At 36.9% G+C, this 25784-nt stretch overlaps 1 protein-coding gene and 1 long non-coding RNA gene across 6 annotated transcripts in view; one reads left to right on the plus strand and one right to left on the minus strand.

Annotated features, from left to right (window-relative positions):
* Positions 1-1350: 1350 nt before the first annotated feature.
* On the minus strand, positions 1351-17528 carry TMEM263 (transmembrane protein 263). 3 transcript variants are annotated; one of them, XM_010970471.3, is made up of 3 exons: positions 17284-17528; positions 7518-7587; positions 1351-4226 (listed from the first exon to the last, which is right to left on the minus strand). In XM_010970471.3, the coding sequence occupies exons 2-3, from the start codon at positions 7579-7581 to the stop codon at positions 3940-3942; spliced, it is 351 nt and encodes a 116-aa protein (XP_010968773.1). In that variant the 5' UTR covers positions 7582-7587; positions 17284-17528; the 3' UTR covers positions 1351-3939. The 3 variants fall into 3 exon arrangements, with proteins under 3 accessions (XP_010968773.1, XP_074231230.1, XP_074231231.1); XM_074375129.1 differs by lacking the exon at positions 17284-17528 and adding an exon at positions 16154-17214; XM_074375130.1 differs by lacking the exon at positions 7518-7587 and having other exon boundaries at positions 17284-17421.
* A 68-nt stretch (positions 17529-17596) lies between these two features.
* LOC141579409 (uncharacterized) overlaps positions 17597-25784 on the plus strand; it is a 101747-nt gene continuing 93559 nt past the window's right edge. For 2 of the 3 annotated variants that reach the window (XR_012510679.1, XR_012510676.1), the window contains exons 1-3: positions 17597-17943; positions 21705-21921; positions 25469-25535. This is a non-coding gene — a long non-coding RNA (uncharacterized LOC141579409). The remainder of the gene's footprint in view (positions 17944-21704; positions 21922-25468; positions 25536-25784) is intronic. The other variant, XR_012510678.1, reaches the window with a different exon arrangement.

Consider the following 25784-nt stretch of genomic DNA (forward strand, 5'->3'; position numbering starts at 1 on the left):
AATGGGAGAAGGGGAGTATGGCAGAAGGGCTGGGAAGAGGAGGTATGAAGTAGTCGTTTTGAGGAGCAGGAAAGTGAACAAACGAAGGTATATAAGAAAGTTTGGCAGAGTTGAGTGGCTACGTGTGCTATGTGGCCATTAATTTAAAAAGCGTCATCAGTACAGCAGCAAAATTTAGGTGCTCAGGCCCAGGCATAGAGAATAAAGGCAGTTATGGTTATAGAAATATATTTGTAGCTTACTCTAACTTGGAAAACTTAAACAAAAAAATCCACATTAGTGGTCAAACATGCTGTATAGTGACTTTATTTCTCCTTAGACCAAATCCTAGTCCATTTTTTAGCTCTTGAACCTCTGCCTTTTTCCATCCTTGCATTCTTACTCAGATTTCCCTACAAATAAAATTTTAAATATTCAAAATCAACAGCACAGCAGGGGGAGATATATGTACATGAAACACTAGAGTCAAATTTCACTTCCTCTGTGAAAAAAGGCTCTAATAACAAAACTACATTATTTCCTTTAAAAAATTGTATGTATAAATTCACTTCTGTGGCAAAATGTAATTAGCTGCCAAAGTAAATATGATCACCTAGAAGATATCCAGCGAGCCTGGTAAGTCAAGCATATACACAACTAATGCCAACAGCAGAATGAAAGACTAGTTACTGAATAGTCCTCTTTGTTTCTGGACATAAGCTGAAGAGGTTGTGACTTACGCTAATTCAAAAGTGATACGGGAAATTCAGCTAACTTTGAAAGTTAGCTTGTTCCATATTTGTAAAAAGGAAATAAAGATAACTTTCTTCATAAAGTCCTCATACTAATTAAATTAGAGAAGTATGAGCAGTGCCTGGCAGGGTGAGTAAATAAATGCCAAGTGAGTATCAGTTTTCTACCTTCCTCCAAATGGTTCCCATCCCTTTGAGTCATTTCTGGCCAAAAAGATGTCTTAGCTGGTTCCACAGCTGCTTAGGACAGAGGAAAGTGTGCCCTCTACTTTATGATGCCTCCATCAGTTCCCAAATTTTAGCATGCACAAGAATTACCTGCAGAGGTTGGTAAACTGTAATCCTAGGCTCCACCATGCAGGGATATAGCAAGATGGGTCAAACCTAGAAATCTGCATTTTTAATCTTTATTAGAGTTGTTTAAAATATATTTGTATTTCATTGTTGTGTTGGCATCACAATTCATATTTGGAGATGTTTTGTCATGTTTGTGCATTTCTATCAAAAAAATTCAAAAACTGGCTACAGTGCTTTCTGAACTGCTGTGTAACTAAAATTTTAAGACTACCCTGCTTTAAAATTTCCTTTATTTCCTTAGATCTTCATGAAACAGCTCATCTTTTGCAGATCAAAGTGCTTTATTAACAGTTTGTGTATTCTTTTCCCATTCTTTTAATACAAAAAAAAATTACTCAATCATCAGTTATTTTCATCTGACATCTCACTAAGTACAGGATTCATAATATCAACATCATTAGATCAGTCTTTCAAGTGGGTCACACAAGTTTATCCTTATTGTGCCAAATACCCACTCAAAAGATAAGCTGAATAACAGATGCCTCCAGGTGTGTACAACAACCTTAGTTTTTTGAAGTGAACTAGTACTGTTTAACAGGTCAAATTGCTAGTCTACGAAAATAAACTGGAAAAGACTCAAGTGTACGGCTGTACATATCAAATGGCAAGTTCATTTGAACAAGAACCTCTATAACTATTCATTTGTACAAGTTCTCTGCTAGCATTGCAAAAGCCTCTCCTGAACAAAGTTATACTTTAAAATTTAAAACAAACTTGATGAGATAAAATGTACCAGGTGGCTTTTCTGTAGCAGAAATTAATTACAACCATTCTTCCTTAAGTAGTTTTAAAGACAAGCAAAGTTGAAAATAAATATGCAAGCATACAGTAAACTAAAGTCTATATTTAGAAATTCAGGTACAAAGCACAGCAGAGCCTATGACAATAGAAGATAATGTAGAAATATAAGCTAGCAACGAAGCAGTAACTTCTTTCAAATAGCAGGAAACAAGTTCTCAAATACCATTATTTAGTGTTCATCCACTAATTTTAGAGCTTTTTTTTTTTTTAAAAATCCCCTTCGCTAACTATGACAGGTTGATTAAATATACCAACAAATATACTTAAATCATAATGGATGAAATAAATGACCATTTAATTTCTGATTAACTCCCTGATGACTTTTCAGTTTTGTATATGGTACAAAGGTTCAAGAACCTATGTGGATTTGCTTAAAATCCTTTCTGGTATTTATGAAAGCTTTTAAGTTTTGTTCTTATCCATTTGTTGATCCACATTATTAATGTAAAACTCTCAGTGGTTTGCAAACAAACATTTAAGCTTGATCTGCTTTTTTCTCAGGAGTGCTATTTTGACTTACTCCAGAGCATCACTTCCTTTCTTCCCCTTGCTCATTTAAAAAAAAAAAAAAAAAAGTCTTCAGAATGGAGGCAAATTTCCAAACTTAAGTATAAGGAAAACTAAGATTTTTCAGGCTTGGATTATAACCCTTAGTTAAGACAAATGCCAGATATATATGCCACTTTTGAAATTTTTATGAAACTGAACATGAAACAAAAAGCAAAAAGATGAATTCCATCTAAGACATATTCTTTGAGAATGAATGAGACATGATGAGACATAAATAAGACACGACACTTATCATCCATAACCAAAAATTTCAATTCCTTGCCTAAAGTTGACTTAGAAAACAGTACAAAGTTTACAGCTGCTTTTTAAGGTCTGTAAGATAACATATTTTAAAAGCCTGTCAACCACTGAAAGCACTTATATATATTTTACACTCAAAACTAATCTATGGAGCCCATTCCATTCAATTTAAAAATCAGCCCCCACATATCTGTGGTTGCTTTTACTGTGTTTTCTTAAAGGGGGTATTACTGCTAATAATTTAAGCTATCCTTGAGACAAAACAGGTGTGAAGAATTCATTTTATATCTTGAATGCTTTAGGTAATTCTTAAGAACTTAAAATTATTTATGTGTTCCTCCTTAATATGAAACTCTTCCAACACAGCTTCTGACCAGCAAAGAAATGTTACTTAGGCACTGTGAGGTTTCTTAATGATGGAGCATGAACCCAGGTTGAAGCGTACAATTTGGTTATAACTACTGACAGTTAACAAAAAGTTAACAAACACTATCTAACCTGCTAAGAGCAAGAAATGCCTTTACCCCACTACTCCTGAGATTCTTGAGGGAAAACTAATTTCACAACCAACTTTTGAAAGAATCCATGTATAATAATACTAAGAACTGCACATATTTAGGGTATTAGAAAAGATGCTTTTCTTTTGTAAGGCATCAATGATTAAATTAATATAATGCATATCTAACAAAAGATTGTTAACACATAAAACCATGAATCTTTTCTTTTAAACTTCTCTATTTCCTGCTACTTTTACCATCTTAAATAAGAATGCCACTTGGTCTAATCAACTATGGTTATTAAAACTAAGACATCTGAAACTATTAGGCACATCAAAGGTACAGTTTATGTAATTCAAGGTTCCATTCTTAAGGGGCAGATGAGTTACCTGGCACATTATACATATGGAACTGTAAAGATCATCCACTAAATTCAACTTTCACATTAGTTAAACTGAAAGACTTATGTAGTAAATACTCAAATATACTGTATCTTCAGTTACAACTGAGTAAGTGTAACATTTTACCAGATAAAAAGCTGGAATTTAAGTATGAGAAACCTTCATACACTGTGCTAGTATTGGTCTCTTCTTTTTAGACGAAAACCAGTCAGTCATCAATACTTTCAACACAGCAGTTGAAGATAAACGTCCAAAACAGGTGACTTGGTTGTAGTCCATAATTTAGCAATTCAATGCCACTGGCATCATAATGCTGTGGAGAGCAAGTGTATCTCCGTATTTTTAGTCAGATTTGTCTTTCTTCTTTCCTGTTAAGGGCACTTTGTTTACAACAGCAGACCCAACAGCTGTAACACCTCCAGCCACAGCAGACACGCCCCCTTTCACCAGCCCTATTCCCATGGAAGGCACAGTTGTAACAGCTGTTTTGGTCACCTCCAGACTCTTTCCACCAATCCAAGCCACACCACCAATGGTGGCACCAACAGCTCCCTTTGTAACACTGAAGATACCCCCAGTCACACGGGACAGCATGCCTGGTTGCTGCTGTGGGTGATCTTTCATTGAACCTAATGAGAGAAAATATCATAAGACAGTGAAAGTCTTTATAAGAGCAGTACAAACCATTAAATAACCTAAGACTTCCTAACAATCAGGAGATTGTTCTGATAAGGTCAACACCATAAATACAAATCTGATCAAGACATGAAGAACTCTTCCCTCAAGGGTATAGTTGTACACGTTTTTAAAATATCCTGGTCTGATGCTATGTCTTAGTATCTATGAAAATAAATGCTTTACAGACTAGACAACCTACATAAAATAGAATCCTATTTTAAGTGTTCTTGATTTACAGTTTTGTTGCTGTTAATAATAAAAAAAACCCTTTATTTAAAAAAACCTTTATTTTATATCCTAAAAAGTATATGAAAAAACAAAAAGATTAATATATTTAGCCTTTATTTCCTTGATAGAAGTAAATCAGTCATTACTGAAACAATCTTCCTCATTTAAAGCAGCAGTTCTCAAGGTCTGGTCTGGAACCCCTAGGTATCCCCAAGACCATTTCAGGGTAAGGACTGATTTCATAATAACACCAACGTGTCATTTGTCTTTTCACTTTCATTCTGACACCAGTCTACAACAGAATTTTCCAGAAGCTAAATGATGTGCAGTAACACAACAGACTAAACACAGAAGCAACAGTGAGAATCTTATATTACACCAAACATTAAAGAGATTTGCAAACATTTGCAAACATTTTAAAACAGTCACCCTGTTCACAATTTTTTGTTTTGAAAAATAGTTGTTTTTCAAAAAAATGTTAATCATGTTAATATGTAATAGGCATACTCAGTTCTTTCCATGAATAAAATACCTAATTTCTGTTTTCATTGTTAAAATGGCAGATGTCAACAAAGACACAAGCTCCCTAGAGTCCTCAATTTTTGAAAGTAGAAAGCATCCTGAGACCAAAAAATTTGAGAACTAACTTAAATATATTTGAGTTTCATTCTATGTGCTGCTTAATAACGCAAAGAGCTAATGCTATATATAAAAATATCACTTAAAATCATGTTATCTACATAAAATCTTTTTTGTAATGTTGAGAAACTAGAGCTATGGTTAATACTTTCACTGCCTCAGTCATTTTTATGCAGTATGTGATTTAAGCATGTAGTTTGTAAAAACTCTTCAAATACTCCCAGGAAAGGTAACATCAATAGGAAAAATTCAGATTTATTTGTCATGAGTTTGTTCTCTTTGGTTTGTTTGTTTTTTAGTAGGGCCATTCAAATTGGCATGTAAACCCAAACTCAGGCATTAACTGATTAGCAGGAAGATTTCATAAAAATTTTCTTCTGCCAGGCTCACACACAGATCTTTTCTCATTCATAATCTAATGACGTAGACAGCAACTACACAAAAGTGATGGTGTTTTTATTTTTTTAAACTTCATGGAAAAGTACTTGGTAACCATACAATTCAGGCTACAACCCCTGAAAAGGTACAATTTGACACAAAGATGGGTAAATTCTTGGGTATATAGGTCCAAGTAAGACCACCAAAGCTACTAAAACCTAGCATAATGTGGTTATCAGAGAAGGTAACACTGAGAAACCAATGTTTGAAAGAGAAAAACATTCTGAAAATCAATGTTTTTTAAATACAGAAGGCACAAATTTACCTTGTGTTAGATTTTCTTTTCATTGTAGATTTTACATCCTATCACAAGGAGGAAAATCTCATTTATTAGTCAAAATAGCTCACTGATAAAGAGATAGCAATGGCTAAATTTATAAAACCAATTTTTTAACTGAAACTATTTGAGTAATAAGCATAGTTAATATAAATTTTAAAAGAGCTGAAATAAAAGACTTAAGACAGATAAGCATGTGAGTATATTAATTATAAAATTATGATGGAAAGGATTACACAAGTGGTAATTCTTTTGTAATCATGGTTAGTAACACTAAGAAAAAGGGGGAAATTCCTGATCTGAGGATAAAACAGATAACTACCTCATGCTGAATACCTCATTAGTATTGGCCTGCTATGCTAAATTTGGTTTACATGCATTTAATTAATTTTTCTTAGTCAAATCAGGTAAATATTAATGCTGTTGATCTCTTTAATTACAGTGTACTCTTAATTAACATATAAATGATCCACTCTGCAGACAACTTTTGTTTAGCAGGTTGCCATATAAAGACATTCCTGAGGCTCATTCTCTTCCTTGACAATCATGCTCCTGGACAGCCTTCATCTCTTCCTGACCTCTTTCTCACAGGTCTCTATTAACTTTCTCACTGAATCCTAACTTTTCTTTTAAAACTCTAGGATTCTAGTCTTAAAAAATAAAGCAAACAGCTGAGCTGATAATTTTCCAGGCTATTTCTCCACCAAACCAAAGTAAACTGAACTAAAACTAAGCAGCTAGTTACCTGCATCTTCTTATTTAGGCTTAAGTATGAACTTTTCATTGTGTTTATTTTCCTAGCACTTTCATTTTTGTCTACCAACATAAGAAATATAGGGAAAAAATTTGGACAGTGAGTAATAACAGAACTGGGAAGAAAATACAAGACCCAGAGTCACAACTTCTAGCCCTAGCCCCTTCGCAGAGACATCTTAGTCTGTCTAACTACTCCGGTCTGGTCTGTGGGCAACTTCACTCCTTGTTCTCCATTTTGATTCTCTTTCTTACCTATTATGACTGTTCTGTACAAATATGCAGCTGTCTAAGGAGATCACTATTTGGATTAAGTTTAATAATATTCTGAACCAAAACCACAAATAAAAAATGCCTACAGTCATTTTCTGTTTATAGTTAGGACATTCAGGTGTGCATTTAGTGTTTTCAAGGATTTCTGAAGTAAAGGTAAGAGTAAAATGACTACTAATGTCATAGGTTTCAAACTAAAAGATAAATTAAGCAGACCCTCAGACCACATGTTAAAGGGAGAGCTACCCATTATAACGTAATTAAAAATGGGAGTTAAACAACAAATCTCAAGTGCCTTCTGAATTGAGTTTTTGTATGCATGACATCAAAACTAAACCACATCCATCTTTCCTCTGCACCCCACCTGACTCTTTACAAAAGAAAGGATATTCTTTGTGTTAAAAGAATAGCAGAAAAATAGACCTCATACAATAAAACAGTTAAATTGTATCCCCAATCACCAATATCTGTGGCTTTCTTATTAAAGGCTAAAAATATTTATCTTCAATTATTTTATGAACACATTTACTGACAAGGTAAACAGGTTATGTCACTTTACATTTAATAAAAACAATCAGAACTTTAATTCACTAGGATATTTTTTCCATTCTTAGTGCCACAAATGCACACTTACCTTCTGGTGGTTCATCACTAAGGTACGATGGGATTTCCTGTTGATTTTTATCTGCCTGATTCATGATCTCCTAAAACACACACACATTTCATTTTAACTTCAACATGTGAGACTACCTCTTATCATATGCTCAATTAAGACATAATTAACTTTATTCAGATAACATTTTAAAACACCTGTTACAAGATTACTTCATCTTGTCTGTCTCCCTACTCTGTGGTGTTTAAGAAATACTTTTAATTACACTAGTGGACAATATAAATCTTATCTCAAACTAAGCAAAAAGTGACAGGCATGGTGCATGCTTTCCTATGTTTTTACTGCTGCTTCACTTTAAATTGAAAATTAACTGAAAAGAAAGCTAGAAGGTGGGGATTAGCACACAAAAATTTAAGTACTTCTTCCTACAAAATACTAGTTAACTATAATTTATTTCACAAGACTTAAACATGTTCTATATGAAAAATTACTAAAAAACATGACATCTTTCTCCTACAAAGATGACAGCACCAATCTGAACCAGTAACAGAAGGATTCTGATTGCTTTTTATTATTTTTAAAGTTACAATAAACAGAGGTACAAAAGAATTCAATGAATTCTACTATGAAAATATATATATATACATATATATACACATACATACACACACGCATTATGATTACTTCTAAGTACAAGCATTAAGGAAAACTAAGAAATAAAATATAAGCTATGTTGGGATGAAGAAAACATAACTAAACTTCCTTTTCCCAATCTCCTTTACTCTCTTAAAATATTTACTTTTATATTCAGTTGACTAAAGAAAGATTAAAACAAGCCAAGATTGGTCTAAAAGCTTTCCTGCTTGGCCAGAAAACTAGGGTTGTGAACCCAGTAGCTAAGTATTTCCAAGTTATAAAACCATGAATTCTAAATTATTGTGTCTGTACATATACAATAGAGATTTAAAAGGATATTGTTAAATCCTGCCATTTGCAACAATACAGATGAAACTTGAAGACATTATGCTAAGTGAATGAAGTCAGAGAAAGGCAAATACTATACAATCTCACTTATAGTGGAATCTTGGAATCTTAAAAAGCCAAGCTCATAGAAAGCTGGTTACATGAGGCTGGGGGGTGTGGGGTAGAGGAAGTGGAGATGTTGGTCAAAGGGTACAAACTTTCAGTTATGAGAGGAGTAAGTTCTGGGGATCCAATGTACAGCATGGTGACTACAGTTTACAGTACTGTATTATATACTTGAAAGTTGCTAAGAGTAGATCTTAAAATGTTCTCATCATAACAACAACAACAACAAAGAGGATTATACGAAGTGAAGGATGTGTTAACTAACTTTACTCAGGTAAACATTCTGCAATATATATGTGTATCAAACCATCACATTATACACCTTTAACTTACACAATGCTATGTATCAATCATATCTCAATAAAGCTAGGAAAAAAGGATATTGTGAAAACTAACAAAGTACTTTAATACATTGGTTAATTAACAAATTATTAACTGACTACCTACTATGGGTCATATTTTAGGTGCATGGGATATAGCTGTGATCAATACAGACTGAAAAAGCTCTGCCATCCTGAACATCCCATATTGTCTACTGGGGAAGATAAATAAATATATAAAGAATATACTGCATGTCTGATGGTGTTAAATGCTATGGAGAAAAAGGGATGGAGGGGGAAGAGGATGTGATATTTTAAATAGGAGAGTCTGTGAAGGCCTCATTGTAGTGACATCCCAAAGGAGGTAAGGATATAAGATATTTGGGTTAAGAGCCCTCAAGGCAGAAAAAACAGTAAGAGCAAATGTCCTGAGGTAAGAGCTTTCCATTAAGTAAGAAAGAATAGCTAGAAAAGTGTGGCAGGGGCCGCAGCAAAGGGTAGTAGGAGAGGAGGTCAAAGAGTGAGGCCTGGATGCCGCAAGCCCTTATAGGCCAGGGTGGCAATTAGCTTTAACTCTGAGGATGGGGAGCCAATGAAAGGCACTGACCAGAGGGGTGATGTGTTCTGATTTACACTTTTAAAAGGTCATTCTGGCTGTGTGAGAGCAAGTAATGGGAGAGCAAGAAGAGAGAGAGAAGACCTGTTAGGAAATTTAACATGTTTTCAAAGTTCATACCTATTACAACGTGTTTCAGAACAAATTTTAAGTGGTTAATTTTAAGTTGTCAAAGGAAGGTCCTTTATGGTTCCTATTGCTTTTAAAAAGCAGAAAAAAGTCATTCATATTTCCTTCTTTCAATAATTCAGGCAAAAAACACTGGTGGCAAATGAGAGTAGTAGAGGTAGTAGTTGTGAGAAGTGGGATTTTTCAAAAGCAATTTTTTAAAATTTTATTTATTTATTTATGCAATTGAAGTATAGTCAGTCTACAATGTTGTCAATTTCTGGTGTATAGCATAATGTTTCAGTCATACATATATATATATATTCATTTTCATATTCTTTTTCATTATAGGTTATTACAAGATATTGAATATAGTTCCCTGTGCTACACAGAAGCAGCTTATCTATTTTATATATAGTAGCTAATAAAGATAATTTAACTTGATGTAATTCAGCTTGAAATGCCTTTAAAACCTAAATCCTGTGTAAGATGGGACTTCACTGCATCCACAGTGCCCAGCAGCACATGTCCAGTGCTGAAACATCTTTTAGTTGCTTTAGTGAAAACCCTGACTCAGACCACTTTATCAAGAGCACCTAATCTTATGCTTGTCTGATTTGTCAATTTAGCATATCATCCCATACACACTTAAGATTTAAGAAGTAACAGTGAAGATATGTAATCTCTGACAAAAACAAAAAACAGACCAAAAAAAAACCCAGAAAGAATATCAGCTGATGCATTACTGAGGAGTTCTTGATTGATTTGCCTTAATTTTAAAACTTCCTTAAAAGAGAAAGTTAAATTTATTTCCATTCACATATTTCTTTAATTTATCATCATGGTAAGATCATGAGAAATTACACCACACAGTGTTTAAAGTTCTGGGATCAGAGAGCCTCAGTTTGAATCCCAACTTGACTATAAACTGTAGGGCTGAGGACAAATAACTTCATCAGATCCTTGCTGTTCAGGAAATATAAAACAGAAATTAAAAATATTTTAGCCTAACTCTAAGATGAGAATACTATTTAAAAATTCAAAACAAAACATGCAGAAACTCCTGGCAGAATGGCCAGGAGTGTGTGTGTGTCCCTTCCTGAGAAGTAACTATTTTGGAGCTACTTTCTTCCCCACTGACTCTTAATTCCAAAAGGAGAGACACTTTGTCTAGCTTTTCATCACTGTGATCCCATTATGTGTATACCAGGAGATCACCTGGCTGATCAACTAATCAACAGATGTTATAATACCCTATAGAGAAATATGAGATTGTATATACACACATACACCTTACATATTTTAGCTGGAGTTTAAAAACAGACATGATAGTAACTGCACACTTTAAAACTGCTCTTCTGTACATATCTCATAAATCCCTACTAAAAGTCTTACCTTTTCCTCCTAATACAGAATCCCTTAAAAAAAAAAACTTAGTTTTTCCACATACATCTATCTTGCAACTTAAAAGACCATCACTTAAAAAGATTAGAGCTGCTTTATACTATGATAGCATAAAAGACATGCAAATTCATCTAAATAGTATGAATTGACTTTATTCTCCTGCAGGTAGTCAACAAGGAGCCATCAATCGAGTAACATTGTCAGATCTGCACTTTAAGAGGCTTACTGAAGCAAGATCAGATGGAAGTACAGAGAGATTAAATACAGTAAGTGGCTACTTTAGTAGTACAGTGAGATGGAATAACAGTCTGAACTCTGCCAGTTTTTTTCTGTCTAAAGAAATGTTCAGATCTAAAGCCGAGAAATTACTCTTGTTTTCCTTTTTACATTACCATCTAATCACTGGTAAATTCTGTCGCTTGAATAAATCCAGAATACAACTATTTCTCGTCACCTCTACTGCTACCACTTTTGACTAAGGCATCATAATCTCTCATCTGGACTAGGACAAAATTTCAAGAGCCTCCAAGCTTTGCCAAGCTTTGCTCTTCTTTCAGTCTAGCCATATCATACTCCGCTTAAAACCCTCCAACTGCTTCCTGTTTTGCTCAGAATAAAATCTAGAGTCCTTCCCTTTGCTTATGAATGCCCAACATCTAACACCCTGATATAACCTCCTACTATTCTGCCTCTTGCTCATTCCAGCCTGGCAACATGGACATCCATGCTCATGCTCTCCTGAAGGCTCTTCCTCAATGTATGGACATGGCTTGCTTTCTTACTTCCTTCAGGTCTTTGTGCAAATGTCTTATCAGAGGTCTTCCCTCACCACCTTTAAATAGATTAGCACTCTCCTACTCCTCTCCCTATCATTTTCAACTATTCCTGCTCTATTTTCTTCACTGCTCCATTCCCACAGCCTTAATCAATGCCTGGTACATGGTGGACACTCAAATACTTGAATTTTTTGTATGAAGTAGAATGGATATTAATGGGAGATAAAAGGAGAATATAGGATGTAAAATTTAGAGATGATGATGAAGACAGGGGACAGTAGAGAAGAAACCACTTCTGAGAGAAGGTGAACACTTTAAAAAATGCTTATTTTATTGTGATAAGAACACTTAACACAAGATCTCCCCTCTAGCAAATAAGTGTACACATCATTGTTGACTATAGGTTCAATGAAAGGACTTGTTTTTTGAAGAGCTATCTGAGATGCCTTCAGGGCATCCACAGTAGGTGTTAGCAGGCAATTGGATTTAAAGGGCCTAAAACTCAACATGAAGTCTGAGTTTGAGCTGAGGTCCTGAGAATGGTTTTCCATTTCATATATAGTAGTTAGTATCTGCAATCTCAAACTCCCAATTTATCCCTTCCCACCTCCTTTCCCCTCTGGTAACCATAAGTTTGTTTTCTGTGTCTGTGAGTCTATTTCTGTTTCATAAAATAAGTTCATTTGTGTCTTTCTTTTTAGATTCTACATATAAGTGATACCATATGGTATCTTCTTTCTCTTTCTGGCTTATTTCACTTAGAATTGACGATCTCCAGGTCCATCCATGTTGCTGCAAATGGCCTTATTTTATTCTTTTTGTGACTGTGTAGTATTCCATTGTATAAATATACCATATTCTTTATCCAGTCATCTGTCAATGGACATTTCCATTGTTTCCATGTCTTGGCTATTGTAAACAGTGCTGCTATAAACAGTGGGGTGTATATATCTTTTCAAATTAGAGTTCTCTCTGGATATATGCCCAGGAGTCGGATTGCTGGATCAAATGGTAACTCTACTTTTTGCATAAAGGATATTTTGAAAGATGATGCAGTTCATCTACCTAGTTATTGTAGGTTTTTATCCTCAAATCAAGTTGATCACCTAAAAAACAATGTTCTTAAATCACAAAATGCTGACTTGAAGAAAATGACATCACTGAGTTTTTTAATTCATGGTTATGTTTCTCCACTCACTGTCCATTCCATTCCTGACACACCTCCTCAAGACCTCCACTCTTAGAGCTATTTTCCCTGGTTTGCAATCTAAAAATTGTAATTATATTCTTACCATTTTTTAGTACATGTTTTGGTTGTAAGCTGACACCCAGTATTTGTGGAAATGGGATAAAAAATATCATTTGTATCCATATTAACTTTAAGCATCACAAGAAAAGATGCATACCAATATATGGTCTAAATTTTTGGTTAAAAAAAAACTTTAAGCTAGAATCGTGCTCTTCAAATGAACTTCTTTAAGAAGAGCCAGTGGTATGGTAGGGGCTTCAAGAACCATAGGAGAGACAAGATGGATATATTTTACTACACAATAATTTAAAACAGCTTTGTCTTAAAACATACACTAATTAAAAAGCTAAATGAAAAGTGCTTGGGAATTTTTAAGATAACTAGACTTTCAAGAAATTTCATTCTTGCCTAGAGCTTCTTTAGGATATATTCTTGGATTTACCAACTCTCTCCTTCCAGCTCAACTGCACTCCCACCTCCTTTATGAGTTTATACTGCTCTTAAATTAGGAATATTTTTGGTAGAGGAGTTTGAAATATAGGAATCTTGATACTATTATACAGAAACATTCAGTTACATTTACTAGTGTTAGCAAGTTACAAATAGGATTATCAATAGACAAAATAGAAAATCCAGAGTCATGCTAGAAGCCTGGCTACCTAGACCAGATGAACTTGGCTTAGAAGGCCCTAAGAGGCCACAGAGATTGATTTTTGTTTTGTGTGTATATATACATATATATATATATATGTTTTAATGTTTGATTTCCTTGTACAACACTCATATTAGTAACAAGTATTATTTAAATTCCTACAGAACTCCTAGGGTAATAAAAGCTGTATTAAAAGCTATTAAGTATATGGAATATATTTTTCTGTATCCCTAATTTGATAAGACAACAAGTAACCTTATAAAGGTATTTTTGCTAAAATCCTTAACTATCTCTAATGCAACCTATAATTTTTACTCACATAAATGTCTACACACATATATGTACCAAACTTTTAGTGATGTTACCTCTTCATGGATATTATCACTTTATCATTAGGATAAATACTTTTTATATTATGATCCTGTTCTTTATCATCACTACATTTTTTTTCTCTTAAATTGGGAATTGTGAAGACAAACACAGCCCTAAACTCCTAAAAGTTGAAGAGGTAAACTATCCACTAGTAAAATTTTTAAGTATACACGTGAACACAAACAACTGACAGTAAAATTGTCAAAAAGACCATTTAAAAATGTTACCCTTAAACAATATTATTAAATTCTATGCAACCATCTGCCCTAAACTCACTGAGTCATTAGTTCAACATACATTTGGGTCCCTGCTATATGCCAGGCACCCTGCTAAGCACTAAAGGTTTCAGTGTGATTAAATACACACAGCACTACTCTAACTCAGAGTTTACAACCCAGTGGGGATATACTTTTCTAGCACTTATCAATTTAGTTTCTTTCAAAAACCAAAAAATTGCTCTATGGGAACTCATAATGCACACAAATTTCTATTAAAAAATGTACTTTCTTAAGGAAGGCAGTAAAGACAGAAAACAGCCTTTAGATCAGGACAAATAATTTAACTTATTCTATGGACATAAATCAGTTTTACCATTTGGTCCTGATGTGAACAAACTATTACAGTACCAGCTAAAACTGGTCATAAGTATTTTTTTAAGAAATTGTGAATTGTAAAAGACTTCTTTGCTATAGACTGCAATTCATCAGCAGTTCCTTTAAGTATTTTAGGCCAGGGAGAAATAATTGTTGTCCAGTACAATAGTATCATAGATATAGCAGCTGGCAAATATACTGAGCCTGGATTTATAACACTATTCCCTAGAGGGTAATTTCTTCCAATAATAGAAATAAGTAAACAACTGCCTCTATGGACCCCTTCCCCTTTTTAAAAAAAAAAAAAAAAGGAAAACAGATGAGTCAGTGTTATTGTGGATATCTGTAACATTTTATATACAAAGTTTTCATTAATAAAAAAAAATCTGAAAGCAGTACTCAAATGTGCCTATGGCTCAGCACCCCTCTGTGTACCAAAGGAAGTTAAACAGCACTAACACACTTACATAAAGCCTAACTACAAAATACAGTGCACAACAGTTTACCCTCAAAGCCACTTTAAAAATTTGTTATTAAACAGTAAGTGCCAATTTCATTATAAGAAAAAGACTATAAATGAATTAACTAAATTCTTCTACATATTCTATATATATTCTATAAACAAACTCCCATGTTTAGCTCCTTTGCCAAATAAACACAAGGAGTTTCAAAAATATATTTATACAGAGCATTAACCCACATACACCAACAAACAGTATATATTAAAACACTAGCTTATTGTTTGTAGGCTTCTCTAATTACCAACTATCCTGCTTCTAAAAATGGACCCAGCCCATTAAATCAAGAAGAAATGCACTGAATCTGGCAGGAAAGAAAAAGTACTCTGCCAGTAAAACTTTAAAATGACCATCTAGTGACAAGTAACAACTGACGGTATTAAAATGGCAATTCCTAAGTGTTGCCTTTAAATGAGACATTGAGCAGAATTACATTAAGCTATCAAACCAGATAACCAGTACACCATTTTCACTAAATTATACCTCATTATTTCAACACATATTTGTGTCCCTATTATGTGTCAGACACTGTTAGGCACTGAGGTTTCAGCCTGAACAGGGATTTAAAGGCCCTACTCTGAAAGTGTTTATACACAATCCAGTAAGATACCTTCGGTAAGTAGCAAAACAGCAAATACTCAATGACTAAAACAAAGAAAGGTAAAGATTTTCCTGGAGTTACAAAAACAAAAACCACACACAAGAACTACTTAAACTTTTCTAATGATGTTCTCTATATATGGGCATATTTTTACTTAACTTGGTTTCTAGTACATCTGTTATAACAAAGACTATAGAAACGAAAGTGGTAAAAATCAAAATAGGATGCATATCGGTTTATTAAAGGTTACTTCCCTCTTTATTTTTTTATAACATTTTAAATTAATTTTGATAACTTTTTTTACTGACCCTCTTTCTTTAAAAAAGCAGACAAGGACACATACAAGCATATATATGTACCTGTTGATGTGGTATCAGTATTCCTGGGGAGCTTCTTAGAGCACCCACACCAGTTGGAAGTTTTAAAGGTTAAACAATAGCATATAGCAAATAATCAGAGACAGTAAATAAAGTATTTTCATTTAGAATTAGCACAAGTGTTCACAAGGGCACAATAAATAAAAAAAAAACCTCTACTCTTTCTCTAGGTGTTTCTAAACCTTTCCCGGCGGCCGTTTCTCCCCCCACTGATCCCTTTGGGCACGAGCAAGTCCTTTTTTTTTTTTTTTCTTTAGCAGAGGGAGTGACGTGGCAGGAGAGGCAGAAAATGACCCTGGAGGAGCCCTGGCTTAGGGCTGAGCTCAGCACCTCCTCCCTCTTGTACAACCTCCACGTTGTACACCGAGCACACCCCCACTCCCAGAATAGGGTTCCAGAATTCCTCTCTTCCAACACACAAGAGGCAATCTGTTAAGAAGAGATCTGCTCGGAAGTGGGAGCTTGGGGACTAGTCTTGAGGCTGCGTGAACATAGCAGGCACGGTTTTTACTTAGACCCGGAAGGCAGTGATGGCACTGATGGGTGCTCTAGCAGCCCCCACTCACCCTCTGGAGCCGCCATCCCCTCTCTATTCCTACACTTTTAAGTTTAGGTTAGGCGTTGAGGTAGAGCTACCTGGGAAGAGCACTGGGAATGTCCACTGGGGACCAAGCCTTGTGTTCCTGAAACCAAGAGAGTGGTTTATCAACAGGTTAGGAGTTAGTGGGGCGGGGATGCCCTGACACAGCCCCTCTGCCGCATCCTTCTCATTCAGGCTGCTGAAGCCCTCCCACCCTCTGTCCCCGAGCCTGACACCTCAGGAGCTCAGGAGTCAGGCAGAAGCTTCCAAGGAGGGTCCCCAATCTCAAACCATGGCCAGAGAGTTAGAGATACATAAAAGGGGACAACCCCACCAGCGAACCTCCACCAGCCCGCAATATCGCCCCGTCCCTCCCCCCTTTCCGCTCAGTCCCCCAGAAGGCCCGACTCCGGGCAGCCAGGCCCGAGGAGGGAGGCGCTGAGGTGCAGAAGAGCAGCTAACGGGAAAAGAACAGAGATGACGGCAGGAAGCCGGGACTGCGCCCCCTACCCTCCCAGCCCGACTTACTCACCGCCGGGGTCGGGGGCCGGCACCGGGGCCGGACTGAGGGAGCGCGCAGCACCGAGAAGGGCTGAGACGGCCTGAGCGGCTGGCACACCGCGGGACAGTTGCGGGCTCCGGAGACGCCTCCTCTAGCTGTGCAGCCAGAAGACTCCGTTGGCGACGGCGGCCTCTGGCTGCGGACGTGGCGCCGGACGCGACCCGCCCCCTCCACCGCCTCCTCAGCTCCCGCCTCCTCCCACGGCTCGCGCTCCGACGCGCACGCGCACCCCGGGCCGCGCACGCGCACCCCGGGCCCCTCCCGCGCCCACCAGTCATACGCCCACCGGTTTCTTGAACGGCCCAGCCCTCCCAGCAGCCCCTAGCCTGTCGCCTCCCGACGTGCGCACGCGCGACGCCCCCGCCCCCCACCTCCCCAGGCCGGCTCCCGCCCCTTCGCCGACTGGGTGCCACCGCGAGAACCCCCGGTCGGCCGGTGTGCGCGCCTTCTCCTGGGGCCTCCCGCCCCCTTTCCTCCGCTGTCCAATCAGATCCGGAGAGGGGCTCAGAGACCGGGGAACGCATCCGCGGCTGCCCTGCAGCGCGAGTATCAACGCCGGCGGCTTCCCGGAGCCTGCGTTTCGCCGCGAGTAACGGTCGCTCGAAGTTCAGAACCTTCGCCTTAGGGAAGGTGGGACGGTCGCCAGTTTCTCCGGCTCTTCGCACGGGGCCTCGACATTCCCTTACTTGCTTCTCCTCAGGGGAGTGACCAGCTGCCTTCTCTCAGCCCTTCACTCTGGGGCTCTCTACGTGCTTTTACAGGGGTGACGAGAGAGACATTGCTCATTTTTTAAATTATTATTATTATTATTATTATTATTAATCCCTTCTGCCTTAGAATTGAGCTTCTTGAAAGTAAGAACTCCCCTAGTTCGTCGTAGCTTACCGCAGTACTGAGGGCTCGCCAGGTGCTCGAAACTTGCTGAAGAGAGTGGGTGTTTAGTAGTGAAAAAAGGAGTTGGTAATTAGAGAACCTGACGTCGCGCCCCTCCCTGGCCCCCTCCCGCCGAGCGCGGTGTCTCCTCAGGTCTTCCTGCCTCGGCCATGACTCTACTTGCAGTCTGGAAGGCGTTGTAAAGAGTAGCGGTAAGAGGGTATTGTCTGGGCCTAAGCCCCGTGCGATGTGAGGCATCTCACTCTGAGCTTAGGGTAGGGACGTTGTGGCAGGGTTGTGACATCCGCCTCAGGGGATGTTGCCAGGGCTAAACGGGATAAGTTGCGAAAAGGCTACTAAACTAGATAAATGGTATCAATTAACTTTTCTTTGCCTCTCTTCCCACACCTATAAAACCAAGTAAGTCCGTGGTAGGTTTTTCCTAGAGAATCAAAAGAGATGGTGGGTGTGAAAGGGCTTTATAAACTGAATTCCTGTATAAGTGTGAAATCTTCCTTCACAATTTGGTTAGCAAGACAAAAATACACACACTGATGTATGTTTAATAAATGTTTCTTCGAATGCAAAATAATCAGGGTGGTGCAACTGAGTCATAACTGTTGACAACGCTTAGAAAAGGACGTGGTAACCAAGGAAAGCATCGTGGCAGAAGCTAACTTTCAGCCAGATCTTAAATAGACTGGACTAAATGTGGTTTATGGTTTCAGCTTAATGATTGGTTTATCAGAGCAGTGATTCAAATCCACTTAGACCATTGTTCTGGGACTATAAAGATATTATAGTGTTCCAGAACTTAAAGGAGAAATAATCTTTTCACTTTAAAACATGATCTGAATGGTTAGCAGGATCTGTGGGTTGTTGTGTTTTACCTAGCGTGTGAAAAGGTGGATACCAACTCTGTTTTCCTGTTATCAGAGCATCTACTTAATATGTGACCTTTACAGCGAGGCAGGAGTATGAAGTGCACGATTACACTGATTCTTCTTCCTCTTGCACTTCTTTGACTCTACAAGAGAATTTAATCCTTAAGGTATAAATGACTGATAAAAACTGTAGCCATTCCTGGGAGATTTTGCATTTTTACTGTTACTAAAGCCATAATTCCCAACAGTGGTTGAAATGATCTCAAGCCAACCAAGACGTAGAGGAGCTCTTTGGGGAAGTTATGAGCTCACCAGAACCTTATGAAGCTGCAAGTATAGGTAGTCATGTATTTGTTGTAGGTCTGACACTAGTCATTTCTTTTCTTATTACCTCAGTTTTCTTACCTATAAAAATGAATACTATGACTCAGTGCTCACCCACCCCTAGATCGAAAATGGAAATAAATATCTTGATGGAATGGCTTCTACAGAAAGATGCTATCTTAATATGGGTTACCTTTGTGTAGGAGGAGCCTCAAAGAAGTCAGGCCCTATTTATTTTATAGGCTTTATCTACTTAGTTCTTGATTCCCATTCTGTGAAATCCCATTCTTAGAATATGGAAATGAAACTTTTTATTTCTGGGTGTTATTTTGAAAGATTGTATAATGTCTTAAAATAATGAGTCTTTAGTGCCTTCAGGCAATAACTTCCTTTTAATGGAAGAAATTCTTAATACAGCTTACATCAATTATCCGATCTCTGCAGTGGCTTCATTTTCCTGTGGTTGATAGCACACACAGAACCTTTTGCGTTATTGAAAAACTAAAGAAGTTAAATGTGGTGTTGCATACTTAACAATGCAGGGTAGTTGAAAAAGTAAAGGACCAGAAAGAAGCAACCTGAAAACCTGGAACATGAAAGCAAGAAATAAATTATGTATGGGCTGATAGTATATTGAAGTTGAAAGGGATCCAATCCACATTAATCTATCTCTCTTAGCACATGCAAAATAATAGTTTTCATTGTTGAGTTGTCAGCCCCTCTTCTCAGTGTATTCTTTGTGAACTCATTTAAATGACAAATCACTTGGTGTACAAATTTGTACACAAATTTGCCTATTTTTCACCATGTTTTTGTGAAAGTAGTGCATGATCCTGGCATTTTGAAATGAGCTGGACAATAACTTTATCTAGATTACCACTGGATGTAAAATATTTTGCTTGTCTATCCTCGCTTTTTTTTTTTTTTTTTTTTTTTTTTACTATTCTTTGACTTTCCTGGCACAATTACCTGCACTATTCTTGGTTTTCCTTTCTCTGCCCCAATATCCTTAATCTTTTCTGTGATATAATGATGATAACTAAGGTTTATTTGACACAAGTTTTTGATATGTACTCCAACAATCCAGCGAGGCAAGTACTGTTATTATCCCAACAGTCATATGATGAAACTGAGGCATAGAGAAGTTAGTCTACCCAAGAGCCCACAACCAGTGAAAAGCAGACCCTTGAATCAAACAGTTTTTTTTCTGACTCTAGGGCCTAAGTTCTTAACCAGTAAATTCTGAGAAAGAGGAACACAGTCCCTGGCATTGAGTAGCTAGTCTAGTGCTATCAGGTGGGTCTTGGTTTTGCTAGGAGCTGGCCTGGCACAGCTAGGCTTTGGTGTCTTCTGATCAATATAAACAATTTCAGAGAACATCAACATCAGAAAAGGCCGTTTCATAACCATGATGGATCAGGACAAAAATAAGACTACTCCATAATCATCTCTGAACACCAGGAAAAGCATGAACCTTATCTAAGCCACTAAATGCAAACAGTGAATACACAAACTGAAAATATCAAACTAATTTGAGTGGCTGTTACTTCTTTGCCAATTACAGCTTGATCCTCATTCTAGTCTTCTATCTTTCTGCATAAGATTTATTAAGGTACCCAATTATAGAATTACCCCTGCTTTCTGACCGCATTTGATTTAGAGCGAAGTCCCCCAGATCACCCAACAAACCCAAATCTTATAATATAAGTCCTTTTTAACACCGTCCTACTGAGATGCCTCATGGCTCCCCATAATGTGTGTTCTCCCTTGCTGCGATGAGTAATAAACTTAAATTGTTCAACCACAGGTGTGTTCCAGGTTATCTTTGCTAGAAATCATTGACAGTTCTTTCTGGACTGCCCTATACTATGTATGTCTATGGAGTGGAAAGCATACCATTTAGCCATTTCTTGCCACTCAGATAAATTGGAAACTGCTCTCATCTCTGGCCATACGATTATCACACCAAAGCGGGGGGGTTGCCTTTCTTTTTGTAGATTCTGCAGAGATTCTCTGCTAAACAGAACCTTAGCAAAAGATAGTGAAGAGAAACAAATGATGCTGGAATAATTGGACATCACTTCGCAAGAAAAAATAACTGCAACCGGTCAACCCATACCTTGCACCACATGCAGAATAACTCAAAATAGATCATAAATTTAAGTGTAAAATTATAAAATTTTGAGGAGAAAACATAGGAGAAATCTTTGTCATCTCTGATTAGACAAAAAAAAATTTCTTAGATATAACACCCAAAGTACAATCCTAAAAGAAAAAAAATTTTTTTAATTTATAAAATTTCTGTTTTAGATGACACTTAAGAAAATGAAAGGACAGCTCCCCAATGTTAATGGCAGCATTATTTACAATTGCCAAGATATGGAAGCAACCTAAGTGTCCATCAACAGATGAATGGATAAAGAAGATGTCATATATAGATACACACACAGTGGAATACTACTTGGTCATAAAAAGGAACAACATTTTGCCTTTTGCAGCAACATGGATGGACTTGGAGGGCATTATGGTAAGTGAAATAAGTCAGAGAAAGATAAATACTGTATGATGTTGCTAATTTGTGGAATCTAAAAAATACAGCAAACTAGTGAATTAAACAAAAGAAGCAAACTCAGATGTAGAGAACAAATTAGTGGTTACCAGTGGGAAGAGGAAAAGCGACGAGGGGATTAAAAAGGAGTTATGGATTATATGAAATCATGTGTGTGAAACTTCTGAAAATTAGAAAACTATAGAATTGATAAAGAATCTTTCAATAAAAATTTTTTTAAAAAAGAAATGAAAGGACAAGCAACAGACTGGGAGAAAATATTTGGAAAACAGCTATCTGCTAAATGTGTCCAGACTGCATAAAGAACTACAACTCAGTGAGAAGACAAACCAGTTTTTTAAACATTGGCATAATTGAACAATCACCATAGAAGATACATGGATAGCACAAGAAATGATGCTTAGTATCATTAGTCCTTAGGGAAATGCAAATCAGAGGCACAATGAAGTATCATTACTTGGTTAAAATAAAAATAATACCAAATGTTATTAAAGATGTGGAGCAACTAGTACTTTCAGACATTGCAGGTGGGAATGTGGAATGATAGAAACACTTGGAAAAATGGTTTGGCAGTTTCTCATAAAATTAAACATACACTTAACATATGAGCCAGAAATCCCACTCCTAGATATTTGCCCAAGAAAAATAAAAACATGTTCACACAAAAACCTGGACACACATTTTATAGTAGCCCAAACTGGAAACAATCTAAGTGCCCTTAAATTGGTGAATGGATAAGCAAATTGGGTACATATATACAATGGAATCTACTCAACAACATAAATGAATCTCAGAAGTACTATTTTAAGTGAGAGATGTAAACTCAGAAGTCTGCATACTGAAGCTTCCATTTATATGACATTCTGGAAAAGCCAAAAATATAGGGGAAAAAGTACCAGATCAGTCGATGTTTGAAAGTTGGGAGAGGTGGACTGCAGTGGGGCTTAAGGGAATTTTGGGAGATGATGGAACTGTTCAATATCTTGAGTGTGATGTGGGTTATACAATGTGTGCATCTTTCAAAACTCATAGAACTGCACACTAAAAAGATCAATTTTATTTTATGTGAATGATATCTCAATAAGCCTGACTTAGAAAGATGTTGAAATGGAAAAAATGTTGGGAAGAGGCGGGGCCACCCAGTATCAGGAATATGAAGACAGTAATAGTAGCCCACTTGATATTAAATTCTAAATCTAAAAAAAAGGAAAATAAATTATGAGTGGGTAATCCACATTATGAAAGATCTTGTTCTTTCCTTTTTGTAGAGTAGCAGAGTTCACAATGCATTGATTTTTTTTTAACAAATGAGGAACTACTATAATGGAATAAGTTAAAACTGAAGTTGAAAGTCACTGTCAGCTGATGATCAACCACAGATGAAGATAAAAGCACCTCTGAAACTGTCAGAACTGTGGGAAAATATAATTGCATTTCAAAAACTCTTGACAGTTTTCCAGGAATTTGTTTATTGCACAAATGAGGTTTCTATACTGTTTTGTAGAGGTAAAGGTATTTGAGAGCAGAAAGTAGCTAACAGTGGTCAGTTGTGGTGAGCAATTGGGCAAAAACATAAGAGCAAATTGAGCAACTTCAAATTTAGGTTATTGCCATGAAGTGCTGCCCTTTAGGAGCCTAAATGGCTGCTCTGCTTTATACCTAGGGAAAGAGAATGAAGATGAGAGGGAATAAACTAGAATGATTTAAAATGTGCAAATATATTTTGAAACCCCTATCATGTGATTTAGAGATCTAGCAGAGATACAGAAGTATTAATTTGAGATTAACTTCACAATTCATGCTATAATTCTGCTATTAGAAGTCTATAGTAATCTCTGTCACAGTAGACAAAGTTCTGTCTGGCTAGCAGAAACAAACGTTCATCCTGGGCCTCACCCAGAAGGCTTGTTTTAGAAAGACTTTCTAATTTCCTGTTTCTCAGGTGGCAGTGGTAGCCAGTCTTCATTCTGTTAAAGTGTTCCAGACCCATTCTAAGAGGACCTTGGAGAAAACTGCATAGTACCTGGAAATCTTCCAGTTTCACTTAGAGGATTCAGTCTCTCTCATAATTCCCTGGGTAAATACAAAACTTCATCAGACTGCTGGAAAGCTGTCTTTCTGACTGAAGGGTCTCAGTGAACCACGTTGGTTTATCTACCAACTCTTGCAGCATCAGTAGCTACTATTGTCTTTGTTTTCCTGAAGTTTCTTAAGGACTCTGCCAAGGTAACTTTTTCCTGAAGGAGTAAAACTTTGGAGTCAGGCATTTCATATCTGGGATGGCTTTAGGGGTCAACCTGTTGCATTTTCATATTTTTATTTTTTTAAAAAAAGTTGCAGTATAGTTGATTTGCAATATTGTGTTAGTTTCAGGTGTACAGCAGAGTGATTCAGATATATATATATATATATACACACATATATATATATATATATAAAATTCTTTTCCATTATAGTTTATTACAAGATACTGAATATAGATGCTGTGCTATGCACTAAATCCTTGTTGTCTATTTTATATATGGTAGTGTGCATCTGTTAATCCCATACTCCCAATTTATCCCTTCCTCCTTGCTATCTGTAAGTTTGTTTTCCATGTCTGTGAGCTGTTTCTGTTTTGTAAATAAGTTCATTTGTACTATCATCTTTTTTATACAGTCATCTTTAATTTGTGTATTTCTAGTCAGGGACTCCATATCACTAGACTTCCCTAACGTCTCTTCCTCCTGATCAGCCACAGTGAATTGTAAAGAAGAAACTGCATCTGACTTACCCTACCCCACCACCCTCCATTTTTCAGCCCTGAGTTAAAGTTCATCTTTGGCATTAGTTCTATTTCCAGCTTTCTAATTCTCTCCAAGTCTGCTAACCTGGACCTGCAACAGTCTATAACTGTTGAAAGATTGTCTCTTATACTTTCTCTCAGTTGCTAAACTTGGTCTCCTTTTCTTATTTCAGTCATTAAAAATTTGTCTGGCTCATCTCTCCCTATGACTTAGAATTTTCTCAAGCCCAGTTTAGTCTTCATTTTTGCATTCCCTCCTCTATCTCCTCCATGGTCTGAAGAGACAGTGCAGACTGCAATGTATACACTGAAGGTGATGTTCTTTCTTCCCAATAATTCCCAGAAGGAAGGACTTCAGTTATGAAACAAACAATTAACCGATTTTAATAAAATCCATGATTGGGTTGAAATAATTTGGGTGCTATATTGTGTATAAATGAGGAGCCATTTTATAGTAAGAAATTGGTTTATAGAAAGGGATCATTTTGCTTTAAAATGAACTAGAGTCAAAAAGGAAGTGGAATTGGGAGGATGATTGTGTAGACATCTCTTTGAAGGCAAGGGCACTAAGTGCAACCAGACCTTATGGGAGTCTAAAACGAACTGGTAGGCATTCAGTGATCAAGAAAGCTGCCCCTGCTTTTCTCACTCTTATTCCTGTCTTCTCTTTTAAGAGTTCTCTCATTCCCACTTTAATTATCTTTCTATATCACTTAACAGATCAGCTTCAAACCAGCTTTCCTGCTAAAATCATTGGAACTCAATCTGTATGCCTGGGGAAAATAACGTAAGTACACCAATTTGAACCTTGGTTCTACCTGGCTGTACCTTAGAGTGGTACAACACTAGATATCCTATTGCCTGATTCTGCTACAGGTCCTGCTCTTCCTATGGGCTATTTGGTTTTGTCTGGTTTCTCTTTCAGTAGTCTCCCTCATTACTTGTGGGAATTGTAGCCTTTGTTTCTTGTAGCCAGGAGAGTCTAATGAAAACACTGGGCATTTCTTATACACCATTCATATGTCTAACACCAGAA

This window comes from Camelus bactrianus, chromosome 12 (genome assembly GCF_048773025.1).
Source record: "Camelus bactrianus isolate YW-2024 breed Bactrian camel chromosome 12, ASM4877302v1, whole genome shotgun sequence".
Classification (NCBI taxonomy): Eukaryota; Metazoa; Chordata; class Mammalia; order Artiodactyla; family Camelidae; genus Camelus; species Camelus bactrianus.

Coding starts and splice junctions, on each gene's coding strand:
- TMEM263 (XM_010970471.3), bottom strand. CDS start 7,581: ATGAATCAGGCAGATAAAAATCAACAGGAAATCCCATCGTACCTTAGT. Junction 4,227..7,517: donor TAGTGATGAACCACCAGAAG/GTAAGTGTGCAT, acceptor TTCTCTCATTAG/GTTCAATGAAAGATCACCCA.